Source organism: Vitis vinifera, chromosome 19 (genome assembly GCF_030704535.1).
Source record: "Vitis vinifera cultivar Pinot Noir 40024 chromosome 19, ASM3070453v1".
Classification (NCBI taxonomy): Eukaryota; Viridiplantae; Streptophyta; class Magnoliopsida; order Vitales; family Vitaceae; genus Vitis; species Vitis vinifera.
The window spans coordinates 24,253,381-24,266,868 of record NC_081823.1 but is presented as its reverse complement, the minus strand read 5'-3'; the positions used below and the strand labels follow the sequence as shown (position 1 = coordinate 24,266,868).

Genomic DNA, 13,488 nt, shown 5'->3' with positions numbered 1-13,488 from the left:
ACAACTCAAACTTTTAAGTCCTTAGGATTATCCTTACTATGTAGTAAATGAAGCTTTTTGCGATATTTATTGTAAGGTCTCCATAGTGATGAAATGTAGAATCTATTGATATAGAGACCTAGTTTATAGAAACCCTCAATTCAACTCTTCAAGGAAGGTTGTGCCCAAGACCCACAATCGTCCATTTTTGCATTGATTTGAGAACATTATATCTGCAGTAAAATTGCTAGTCTGACAATATTTTGAAACATGAAGAATGCCAATACAAAATAACTTGAACAAAATAGTTCTTATGCTACCTACTGATTAACACAATAACAAGCATGATTTCTAGGGAAAAAATAGCTAAATTATGATACATAACAATAGAGAGCACTGACATAATAGGTTTGTTTTAGTGATATTTTTAAAAAATAATTAATAGAACAGTTGATACACACAAAGCAAATACAAGGGAAGTAGTTAAGAAATTTTCTGCTCCACAAGTTGCATCTTTCTCAATCCAATTACTGTCTTATCATATAAAAAAATTAAGAAATATAATCACAACTTGTATGATGCTCTCAATAAACAAATAGCAGGCAAGGATTACTTAAAATACAAGGCAAAAGTGTTTTTTGCTTTAGCCATCTAGTAGATATGAATTTCTAAGCCATGAGAAAATTTTAGGTCAATCTAAAACTTTTTATTGTGATTTTAATTTGAGGAATGGAAGAATGCAGGAACTCATTTTAAGATGGACCAAAGAATAATCACAAACTTCTAAAGTGCGGTTAAATTTTCCAAAAAAAATAATAATAATTCAACTTTTGAATGTAAAATTTAAATTGATTTGAAAACAAAAAAAAAAAAAAAAAAAATTCAAACTTACTTGTTTAAGCATTTTATCAAATGGATAAGGTGTGAACATAAAGAAAAAAAAAATAGTTTTGTTTTATATGCTAATGTAATTGCAATAAACTTCAATGACATGGATGTTATTATTTTAGGAACAGTGTGCTTAATGACCCTTAAGAATTTTTTGCCCTTACTTGTAAATAGACTAATAATGTCTTATTTCATTTAATCTAGTTCTTTATTCCATTCTCTACAAGAAATTTTAGTCCTTATTAATAAATGAATGGAATATTGCATGGGTGTAGAAAAAAATAAAAATGGTTTGACGTCTATTTTGTTGAAACCAAAAATTTGTGAACCTCAAGATTATCTGAGACATTAGTTATCCTAGGGAATTCCCTTTTAATCACCTTGAAAAATAAGGTGCACTAGTAATGGTATAGAAACAGTGACAAGAAAAACACAAAAATCTAAAATTCTACCTTAGAAACAGGGTCCTCATATGTGGCCAACCTTCCTTTGATATCTTCTGATATATTGAGAATGTTGCATTAGTTTCTTTTCACCTTGTCATGGTGTAAGTGGTTCTGAGGGTTGCTTATGAGGTGGAAGCAAATTAATGAGAAAAACACCTAATAGGGGGGTGAATTGGGTTTTTCAAAAACTTTTTCAACACAACAAATTCAATCACAATATAATAAAAAATAAAGAGATAGAGTTAGAAAATTTACACTCGGATTTTATAGTGGTTCGACATTTCCTTGCCTACGTCCACTCTCCTCAATCTCCTAACCGAGTGAGGGTTCCACTAACTTGAAGCTTCAACAAAGCTTCCAATCTCCTTTAAACTTGGATTCTGGCTCCAATGGGCTCTTACATAATCTCTTCAAGATTCAAACCTCTTGAAGGCTTTAACACTCAATTTTTACAAGAATGAAGCCCTCAATCTAGCTCAATGATAGCTCAAATACAAATCAAAGCTAGGATGATTCACAAGGGTGCACTAAAGGATATGCAAGTGAGGATTTAATGCACTAAGAAATAAATGAGAGCTTTTAAGGCAAGAACAAGTGGGTAGAAAATTGATTGCAAGTGTTCTTTATGTCATAAATGAAGTGGAGCTCTCAATTTATAGGTTTCTAAGCTTGGGAGCCAAAAAAAGCAAAAAACAGCCTTAACCGGTCGAGCTGGGGGTCGATTGGTTCACTAGCCGTTGGAGCATTTAATGCTTTGGTAGGTTACCGTTGCCTCGACTGAACCTCGACTAGAGGTCGATCGGGAAGGAGAGTACCTCGACTGGGAAGAGAAGGCTACTGGATGAGAGAGTGTGTTTTTGACACTCCTCGACCAGATCTCGGTCGGACAAGAGCAACCGATCGTTCGGTTCCCTGGTTGGTTGAGCCGATTGACTGTGCCTCGATCGGTTCAGTCTTTTAGCCCCGAAAACCTATATTTTTCAATTCTTTTCCTTTCTAACACTTAGGCAAGGTCTTTAGGTAAATTGATATGCCAATTTTGAAACGTTTTGCCTAAGATACATTTGATAAAACCTGGGTTTTAATGAAATCGTAATTTTAAGGAATAAACCGAGTTTTCAAAGATGCATAAAAAGATATGTAAAACCTAAGTGCACCCATGCATTCATCTTACATTTGTTTCCTATAATCAAAAGTCTTCCAAAAGTCTCGATCTTGTATCCATTTGGTCATTTGATGAATTTCCAAATTTATACCTAAGATTCTTTACCATTCAAACCAATTAGTCACTTAACCATGGTTTGTTATCATCAAAACCTGATTAGGAGAACCCTTGGGCTAACAAAATGCTTAAAAGTTTCTTTGGGCTTCTCTGTATAAAAACATGCCTTGTGTTATTGATGATCACAAGTCGAGCCTCCTCGCCCAAAATGCCTGCATGCAACAACAATCTCAATAGTGAGGAACACATGAGCTAGTGTTTATATTGTTGTGGGCATGTAGATAGGTGATATGAGTTTACCGTTTCAATTTGTAAGCCAGTTCTACTAGGAAGACCTTATCTTGGTCTTCCCAAATTATTAAGACAAGTTGCATAATAAGTAAAGGCAATTTGTAACATAACAAAAATGATATAAGGATAATTAGTGGATTGTAAACTAGGTGAATCAAAATTCAACCTGTGAGATCTTGGGTAGCTCTAAAAGTTTCTGGTCTTTAAGAATAGCTTAGATCAAATCTTTATTCTCTTCTACAAATTCTATGCACATTAGCTGCCAGTCTTTTGTCTCTATTAGAAAAAAAATATATCAAATAACCAATAATAATAATAATAATAATAATAATAATAATAATAATAATAATAATAATAATAATAAACTTGAATTTTAATCACTCAACTGTAATCAAATTTTGTGAACCGTTAAAAAAGACATTTTGAATTATTCTAAAAAAAACACCAAAGAAAATGCGATATCCAAAGAACTTGAATGAAATTATTGAGTAAAGTAATGTTGCAAAACAAGAGTAGTGTTCAATTTGAGTTTGGATCATATCATCTGTGCGTCCAATAGATAGAGACTTCAATGAAGAAGTAGAGACAAAACATTAATTAACATAGCACCTCAGCTCACTAAGAGATGTGAGGTTATCTATCTAATTTGATGAAACTACTAAACTAAAACATTTAGGTTATGTTTGGTTCCCTAAAAGTACTAAGAAAAAAAATGTTAAGGAAAATGATTTTCTCATATTTGGTTGTCTTTTGGAAAATACCAAAGAAAATCAAATATAATTAAAATTAATTAGAAATTTATACATTTTTCAAATGATTTAATTTTTATATTAAAGAGTTAAAAAGAGTGCAGTGAGTTTGAAGTAGCATACAAAAATAATTTATTGACTTTCACTTTTTTTTTCCTTCCACTTTTCCTCTCTATTTTGTTTTCCTCACATTTTCCCTCAAATTTTCTAAGAACCAAACAGAGCTTAAATGATTTTTTAAAGAATATTTGGAACAGTGACATGATAAAGCCAACCCCACACTCATTATCAGCAGAAGCTGCTAAACTACAAGTCTACAACATAGATGAAGTACTGAATTCATTAACACCATTCTCTATTTTGCATTTACTCGACAATTATTGCTCTAATAAAACATTTAGACTACATCAATGGCTAAATTGAAAAGAGAACAAAAGTTCTTTTATATCAGGCATCTAGTAAATATGAATGTTTGGACCATGTGAAATTTTCAAGCCAACCCAAAGTCGTTTCCTTTTGGGATCCTTTGGCCATTAGGTCAATGGTAAGCTTCTTAAGAAAGGAAGACTCTATGACCAATACTATTTATATTAGAGCTCAGTATTTCCTCAAACTCTTAGAATGCAAAACACTCAAGCAAAATGATTTGAAGATGTAAAAATTTTCAAACTTACTGGAGTAAGCATTTAATAAAACAAATAAGGTGCAAATAAAAAGAACTACCAAAACAAATGAAAACAGAAGATTTTTGAATGTAAGATAATAAAAATGAAGTCATAGAAAATAAGAAGAAAAGTTAGGGATTTCGGACCTAAAAGACATTCTGTATCAGTTCAATCTTCATGGATGTATGATATCAATTTGTGGGATATGAGCAATCTTTGGTTAGTCTTCACTTTTCCTTTCAGCAACTTTCCTCTAAGTGTGAACAGCTGCAAATTGTTTAGTGTCTGCAAGCTTTTAAGGGAACATATCTTCTGGTAGGGATGTCAATTCAGGGTAGCCATGAATTCCAAGTTCTGTAACAGAGGTAAGGGCATCTATCAAGTGCAGTAATATTCCAAACACAAAACAACATTTAAGATTGAGAGTTGTCATATCAGACCTTAGTTTTTTCTCAAACTCTTAGAATGTAGAACTCCAAGTAAAATGATTAATTTAGTGCACAACATTACAATTTGTTGAAAATCTGGAAAATATTTTCAAAGTTATTGATGTGAGCATTTAAACAAACATATGAGGTGCCAATATAAAAAAACTTTTGCTCAACAACATGGATGCTATTATTTTAGGAACAATGTGCTTGATGGCCCTCAATAATTTTTGGCCCTTACTTGTAAATAGAATAATAATGTCCTATTTGCATGTAATTTAGTTCTTTATTCTATTCTCTACAAGAAATTTTAGCCTTTGTTAATAGATGACCGGAATATTGCATGGGTGTAAAAAAAATAAAAATAGTTGGCACCTATCTTATGGAAACCAAAAATTTATGAACCTCAAGATCACTTGAGACACTAGTTATCCTAGGGAATTCCCTTTTAATCATCTTGACAAATAAGGTGCACTAGTAATAGTATAGGAATAGTGATAAGAAAAACACAAAAATCTAAAATTTGACCTTGGAATAGGGTCTTCATATGTGGCCACCCTTCCTTCGATATATTCTAATATATTGAGAATGTTGCATTAGTTCCTTTTAACTTCGTCATGGTGCGAGTGGTTCTAGGTGTTGCTTGGGAGGTGGAAGCAAATCAATGAGAAAGGATTTCAAGTGCTTAAATATTTCCTTGGGCTTCTCTATAATAAAAGTATGCTCTATGATCACAAGTTGGGCCTCCTCACCTGAAATGTCTGCATGCAATAACAATTTCAATAGTGAGAAAGACATGAGCTAGTGTTTGTATTGTTGTAGGTATGTAGGTAGGTGATACAAGTTTACCTTTTCAATTTGTGAGCCAATTCTACTAGGAATACCTTATCTTGGTCTCCCCAAATTATTAAGGTAGGCTGCATAACAAGTAAAGGCAAATTGTAACATAACAAAGATGATATAAGTAGAATTAATGGATTGTAAACTGAATGAATCTGAATTCAACCTGTGGGATCTTGGGTGGCTTTGAAAGTTTCCGATCTTTAGGAATATCTTGGATCAAATCTTTCTTCTCTTCTACAAACTCTATGCACATTACTTGTTAGTCTTATTTTTGTATTAGCAAACAAATATATCAAATAACTACTAATGATAATAAGAATAAACTTGAATTTTAATCACTCAACTATGATCAAATTTTGTGAATAGTAAAAAATGACATTTTGAAATTATTCTAAAAAGAAAAAAACCCAAAGAAAATGTGATATCCAAACAACTTACTTGAATGAAATTATTGAGCAAGCAAGAAAATATAATATCTAAAGAAAATGAACTTAAATTATTTCAAATGGATATTGAATAAAAATGAAGTCATCAAAAAATGAGAATGGAGGATTTCATACTTGAAATGGTTCTCCTTACTGATGAAACCTTCACCAAGTGTGGCCCTTTGTATTCTTGGGCAAGTATTCACCCGTTTCCTTTTGGTATCTTGCAAGTAGGTGCATATAATGAAAGATTTTCCATGTGGAACACATCTCTTCTAAGGTGATGTCAATTCAATGCAGTCACCAATAGGTAGGTCTATAAGTGAGTTCAAGTTGCCTTTCTAGTACAGTAATGTTGCAAAACAAGAGCAACGTTCAATTTAAGTTTGGATCATATCATCTGTGCATCCAATAGACAGACTTCAATGAAGAAGCAGAGACAAAACATTAACTAACATAACACCTCAGCTGAATAAGAGATGTGAGGTTGTCTATCTAATTTGATGAAGCTGCTAAACTAAACTAGAACATTTAGGTTATGCTTGGTTCCCGAAAAGTACTAAGAAAATAATGTTAAGGAAAATGATTTTCTCAAGTTTAATTGTCCTATGGAAAATACCAAAGAAAATCAAATATAATTAAGATTAATTATAAATTTATACATTTTCAAATTATTTAATCTTTAAATCAAAGAGTTAAAAAAAAGTGAAATGAGTTTAAAGTATAATATAAAAATAATTTATTGACTTCCACTTTTTTTTTTCCTTCCACTTTTTCTCTTTATTTTTTCCTTCAAATTTTCAAGAAAACAAACAAAGCCTTGATGATTTTTTTAAGAATATTTGGAATGGTAACATAATAAACCCAACCCCATACCTGTTATCTAACAAAAGCTGCTAAACTGCAATATAGATGAAGGACTGAATTCATTAACACCATTTTCTATTTTGCATTTGTTTGGCAATTATTTCTCTAATAAAAAAGTTATATTAATGGCTAAATTTAAACTACTTTTTGTATCAAGCGTCTAGTAAATACAAATTTTTGGACCATGGGAAATCTTCAAGCCAATCCAAAGTTGTCTCCTTTCGGGATCCTTTGGGCACTAGGAAATGGTAAGCTTCTTAGGAATGGTGGACTCTACTAGTTATATTAGAGCTCAGTATTTCCTCAAACTCTTAGAATGCAAAACACTTAGAATAAAATAATTTGAAGATGTAAGCATTTAATCAAACAAGTAAGGCACAAATACAAAGAACTACCAAAACAAATGAAAACAGAGCATTTTAAAAGTAAGATAATGAAAATGAAGTCATAGAAAATGAGAAGAAAAGTTAGGGATTTCAGACCTGAAAGGCATTGTGTATCAGTTCAATCTTCATGGATGTATGATATCAATTTGTGGCATATGAGCAATCTTGGGTTGGTCTTCACCTTTCCTTTCAGCATCTTTCTGTGAACAGATGCAGATTATTTAGTGTCTGCAGGTTTTTGAGGGAACATATATTCTGACAGTGACGTCGATTCAAGGCAGCCACGATTTCCAAGCTCTGTAAGTGAGGTGAGGGTATGTATCAAGTGTAGTAACGTTCCAAACACAAAACAACGTTTAAGATTGAGAGTTATCATATCAGACCTCAGTATTTCCTCAAACTCTTAGAATGTACAACTCCAAGTAAAATTGTTAGTTTAGTGCACATCATCGGAAAGCGTATCCAAGCTGGAAAAAAATTTCAAAATTATTAATGTGAGCAGTAAAAACAAACATATGAGGTGCCAGGGATACAATGAAAACATAATAATAAAATGAAAACATAGCATTTTGATTCTTAAATAATAAAAATGGGAAGAAAGGTTAGGGATTTCGGACCTTATATTCCATAACTCGATCACTTTGGAAATTAATACGTGGGATATGATCAATCTTGGCCCGGTCTTTACCTGTTTCCTTGTTGTATCTTTTCTCTAGGTGTGGTTAATCACAGAAATAAAATTTCTGCAGTTTTTTAAGGGAACAGATCTCTTCTGGCAGTGATGTCAATTCAGAGCATTCATAAATCATAAGTTCCTTAAGCGAGGAAAGGCTGCCCATCCAGTGTAGTAATGTTGCCAAACCAGAGCACTTAACAATGTAGAGAGTTTCGAGAGTGGATACATATTGAAGCGGCTCCTCTGGGAGATATCATACCATCAATCTCCCGTATACACAGAGACTTCAATGAAGAAGAAGCAGAGACAAACATGAACTGCCTCAGTACCTCTGCTCTGACTCCACGCAGGCTTAGTTCCTCAAGACGAGGTAATGATGCCACATTGAAGGATGCCAAGTTTGGGCAATCATGGATTGTTAATCGAGAAAGAGAAGGAGATGAATGCAGTTCCAAGGATTGAGAGTTATCATACCAGACCTCAATATTTCCTCAAACTCTTAGAATGTACAACTCCCAAGTAAAATGATTAGTTTAGTGCACAGCATCAGCAAATGATGTTAATCTGGAAAATTTTTCAAAAAGTTATTGATGTGAGCATTTAAACAAACATATGAGGTGCCAACATAAAAGAACTACCAGAGACAAAATGAAAACATAGCATTTTGATTCTTAAATAATAAAAATGGGAAGAAAGGTTAGGGATTTCGGACCTACCTGCCATTCCATATCGGAATCAAGGTAGAAACGAACATGTGGGATATGAGCAATCTTGGCCCGGTCTTTACCTGTTTCCTTGTTGTATCTTTCCCGTAGGTGTGGATAATCACAGAAATAAAATTTCTGCAGTTTTTTTAGGGAATAGATCTCTTCTGGCAGTGATGTCAATTCAGAGCAGTCATAAATAATAAGTTCCGTAAGCGAGGAAAGGCTGCCCATCCAGTGTAGTAATGTTGCCAAACCAGAGCACTTAACAATGTAGAGAGTTTCGAGAGTGGAAACATATTGAAGCGTCTCCTCTGGGAGAGATATCATACCATCAATCTCCCGTATACGCAGAGACTTCAATGAAGAAGAAGCAGAGACAAACATGAACTGCCTCAGTACCTCTGCTCTGACTCCACGCAGGCTTAGTTCCTCAAGACGAGGTAATGATGCCGTATTGAAGGATGCCAAGTTAGGGCATTTTATGATCTTTAATTTAGAAAGACAATGGGATGACGGCAGTTCCAAGGATACCAAGTTATGGCAATTTCTGATCACTAATTGAGAAAGAGAAGGAGAAGAATGCAGTTCCAAGGATGCCAAGTTATGGCAATCGATGATCTCTAATTGAGAAAGACAAAGAGATGACGGCAGTTTCATGGATGTCAAGTTTGGGCAATCACGGATCGTTAATCCAGAAAGAGAAGGAGATGACGGCAGTTCCAAGGATGCCAAGTTAGGACACTCACGGATCTCTAACGTTACCAAGCCAGAAACATGTTGAAGTAGCTCCTTCGGGAGAGATATCATATCATCTATGCTTCCAATATGCAGAGACTTCAACGAAGAAGAAGCAGAGACAGACATTATCTGCCATATCGCACCATATCTAACTCTGAACAGATATAGTGTCTCAAGAGAAGGTAATGGAGCCACTTTGAAGGATGCCAAGTTAGGGCATTTACTGATTTCTAAATCAGAAAGACAAAGAGATGACCGCAGTTCCATGGATGTCAAGTTTGGGCAATCATGGATGTTTAATTGAGAAAGAGAAGGAGAAGAATGCAGTTCCAAGGATGCCAAATTATGGCAATTTCTGATATATAATTGAGAAAGACAAAGAGATGACGGCAGTTCCATGGATGTCAAGTTTGGGCAACTATGGATCATTAATCGAGAAGGAGAGAGAGATGAATGCAGTTCCAAGGAAGCCAAGTTACTGCAAGCTTCGATCTCTAATTGAGAAAGAGAAGGAGAAGAATGCAGTTCCAAGGATGCCAAATTATCGCAATTTCCGACCTCTAATTTTGAAAGACAAGGAGATGAATGCAGTTCCAAGGATGCCAAGTTATGGCAATAGCTGATCTTTAATTTTGAAAGACAAGGAGATGAATGCAGTTCCAAGGATGCCAAGCTATGGCAATATATGATCTCTAATTTTGAAAGACAAGGAGATGAATGCAGTTCCAAGGAAGCCAAGTTACGGCAATGTCCGATCTCTAATTGAGAAAGAGAAGGAGAAGGATGCAGTGATGCCAAGTTATGGCAATTTCTGATCACTAATTGAGAAAGAGAAGGAGACGGATGCAGTGATGCCAAACTAGAGCATTTATAAATATATAACTTCGAAAGATGAGAAAATGAAGGACCCTCCTCTGCTAGTAAGTCCATCCTCCACAATTCCTTCAACTTTGGCATGGAACAGAGTTTGAGCGATTCAAGAGATGGGAAGAGTGGCGTTGTTAATGAACCCTCCTTTAACTCCACCGCTTCTTTCATATCATCAAGCTTCAAAGACTTGAGAGAAGGGAGTTCAGAAAAGGGTGGCAGAATTTTGCATCTTGAACATTCCCAAATTTCAATTTCAATTAGGTAGGGAAACAGGGAACCCAACCCATCATTCATCATCCAACTTGGAAACTCCGTACCTCCATAACCTTCTATAAAGATATCCTTTAGGTGTCGGTGTGGTTGAAGGCCTTCCATCACTGACTTATCACCCTCATACTCCCCATCTTGGCCCCGCCGATTCCATTCCAATCTCAAGGACTGAAGATATTGTTTTCCTTTCAAAATTTCCCCCCTGGATACCAGTTCAACATCCCTCACGTTTTGAAGATTACTTATGCATAACCCTCCTCCTAGTTGGTTAAGGCCTTTCAATTCACTCAAGCTACCAATTTTGTGATTCCTTAACCCTATGTCATTCCCAACCACAAACAATGGTAGACTTCGAAGTAAAGTCAACTTGCCGATTCCATGTGGCATATGAGCCAAGTTATAACAACTATCATTCTCCAAGTGTCTAAGATTGATCAATTCTCCTATATTGTCTGGAATTCCTTTTAATCTCTTACAGCTGGTGAGTTTTAGTGTTTGCAAATTCTTTAACCTTGTAATAGCATTCGGAAGTACCTTAAACTCATTGTAGGAAAGATCAAGATACCTTAAATGACTCAATTTGCCTAAATGCCCTGGCACCTCCTTTATACCCGTACAACTTAAACTCAATGCACGTAAACACATAAAACATGAAAAAAATGAATTTACAATTGTACTATCTTTATAAGAATATTTACAAAGAAAGGTTCTTATGGGTTTTCCCTTTAGAGCCTTTATCATAGGATTTATCTCTTCAAACAATGATACATGACGAGCTTCTTCTGGAATGTTATTTACATCACTTCTTAAAACAAGGATCTCAGATCCTACAATTGATTGTGCAAGATCATGTATAAGGTCATGCATTTTAAAATGATTGGTTCCCGCCTTCTCCAACAATGACCTTGACAATAATTCCTCAACATATTGATCCCCTATATCCTCTACTTGCTCATTATTATCATTTGAAGATTGAATATAACCTTGTGCTATCCATAGATGTACCACCAACTTTTTCTCAATCTCATAGTCTTTTGGAAATAAAGCACAATATGTAAAACATTGTCTCAAATGAGTTGACAAATTATCATAACTTAATTTCAGCACCCCTAGAACATTCTCATTTTCATCTCCAAGTGACAGCAAATTTTTATTGTTTCTAATAGACAACCACTGCCCCGGTTCTCTTTTAGACTGCAATATCATTGCTAAAGACTTAATAACGAGAGGAACTCCCTTGCACATTTTTGCAATTTCTTCTCCAATTTCTACAATTTCTGGCTTCAAAATCTCCTGTTCTCTAAATGCAAATTTTGAAAATAAAGCCCAAGACTCCTTTTCTCCTAGACCTTTCAAACTAACGGGAGACTTATCTTCCATAATGGATGCAACATTAAGTTTTCGGGTGGTTACTATAATTTTACTTCCTCTAGCACCAACCATCAACAATTTTTTCAGTTCATACCATTTTCCAGGATTTTCGTTCCAAACATCATCAAGTACTAACAAGTACTTCTTTTGACTTATTTTTTCGTGAAGCTTGTCTTTCAAACCATCCAAGGTCAGACTCTCCACATCCTGAACTCCCATAGATTTTAAAATCTTTTTGACCCACAGTTTGACGTCAAGACCATCACCAGAATCATCAGAAATGCAAACCCATGTCTTATACTGAAAATGTTTTACTCTTTGGTCATTGTATACCGATTGAGTGAGGGTGGTCTTACCCAATCCCCCAAAGCCAACAATGGCAACAACGGAAAGAATTTCTTCATTGTTAGATGACAGCTTCCTTATTATCTCCTCTTTGTTTTCTTCTCTTCCTACAATATCAGACGGCAACAAGAATGAGTGGGTTTCTCTCCCACTCCTCTCTTCCCGTGTGTGTAGTACTATGTCCCGTGGAATGAGATTTAACATGGGGATTTTTTTTTCGATAGCGTCCAGCCTTTCATTGATATCCTTGAGTCTATGACTCATCTTAAAGCGAAAAACAACTTGATTTACAGGTGAGAAGAAGTCACTGACCTGCCTTGCGAATCCTCCTCGCTGTAGATAATGGGTTGCATAATCATCCAGCAAGTCATCTGCGTCATACACGGCGCCTTTGAGCTTCTGGACCCAAGCTTCTATTCCACGAGTTTTCTGCTGCTGCTGTTCCTCAGCATCCAGAAGTACACCTTTGATGACGTCCAGGTTGTCCTTGAGCTTGGTCATCTCCTTTGGAACACCATACATGGATCCAATTTCTTGAAACGCCTTGGACCCCAACTTGGTCAAAATGTGCTCCACAACACCGAATGGAATTTGGTCAGCCATTTTGGAACAACTCAAAGTAGCAGAAAGCGAAGAAAATACAGCACGTACAAGATGAGAAGCTGAGGGAATTGTGAGAGAATATGGAACAAAGTAAGAGATATCTTTATAGGGGTGGATGGACATTAGGCTGATTATTCCAACGTACGAATCCGAAATTTGGAAAAATACCGAGGAAAGGGAACAAATTTATTATTTTTAAATACCATCGGAAAAAGACAAGGGAAAACAACATTAACTAACAAAAAAAAAAAAGGCAAATACTAAGATTTTGTGTGTTTCTCATATAAATTTAACAGAAAATGTGAGGAAAAAAAGTGAATGAAAATTAAAAATAGTTTTAAATTCAATAAATTATTTAGTATGCTCTTTAAATTCATTTCATTTATTTTAATTTTTCTACATAAAAAATAAATAATTTGAAAATACAAAAGTTTTGAACTAATTTTAATTATATTCAATTTCTTCCATGTGAAAACCAAACATTAAAAAATCATTTTCTTTTCTTTTAAAAAATGATGAGAAAAGTTTGGGATAACTAATGGATTTGAAAATATTTTTTAAACTATTTTAAATTTCTTATTGCATACACACATTTAGAACTCAATTAGAAACAAAGTATTCTAAAATATTTTGCTTTGATTTGCAATTAATTGATCAATTTTTTAAATTTTAAATTATTTTTAAAGATTATTAAATTCAATACAAAGTGTCACATGATT

The 13,488-nt window shown here is 34.4% G+C and overlaps 1 protein-coding gene across 1 annotated transcript; it reads right to left on the bottom strand.

Moving 5' to 3' along the window:
* Positions 1 to 1,575: 1,575 nt before the first annotated feature.
* On the bottom strand, positions 1,576 to 12,817 carry LOC100262891 (putative disease resistance protein RGA4). The gene is made up of 9 exons (XM_059735568.1): positions 8,582 to 12,817; positions 7,807 to 8,429; positions 7,573 to 7,605; positions 7,286 to 7,486; positions 5,675 to 5,754; positions 5,518 to 5,585; positions 5,197 to 5,429; positions 4,387 to 4,594; positions 1,576 to 2,747 (listed from the first exon to the last, which is right to left on the bottom strand). Exons 1-2 carry the CDS (start codon positions 12,767 to 12,769, stop codon positions 8,412 to 8,414), a joined length of 4,206 nt encoding a protein of 1,401 aa, XP_059591551.1. The 5' UTR covers positions 12,770 to 12,817; the 3' UTR covers positions 1,576 to 2,747; positions 4,387 to 4,594; positions 5,197 to 5,429; positions 5,518 to 5,585; positions 5,675 to 5,754; positions 7,286 to 7,486; positions 7,573 to 7,605; positions 7,807 to 8,411.
* Positions 12,818 to 13,488: the final 671 nt, after the last annotated feature.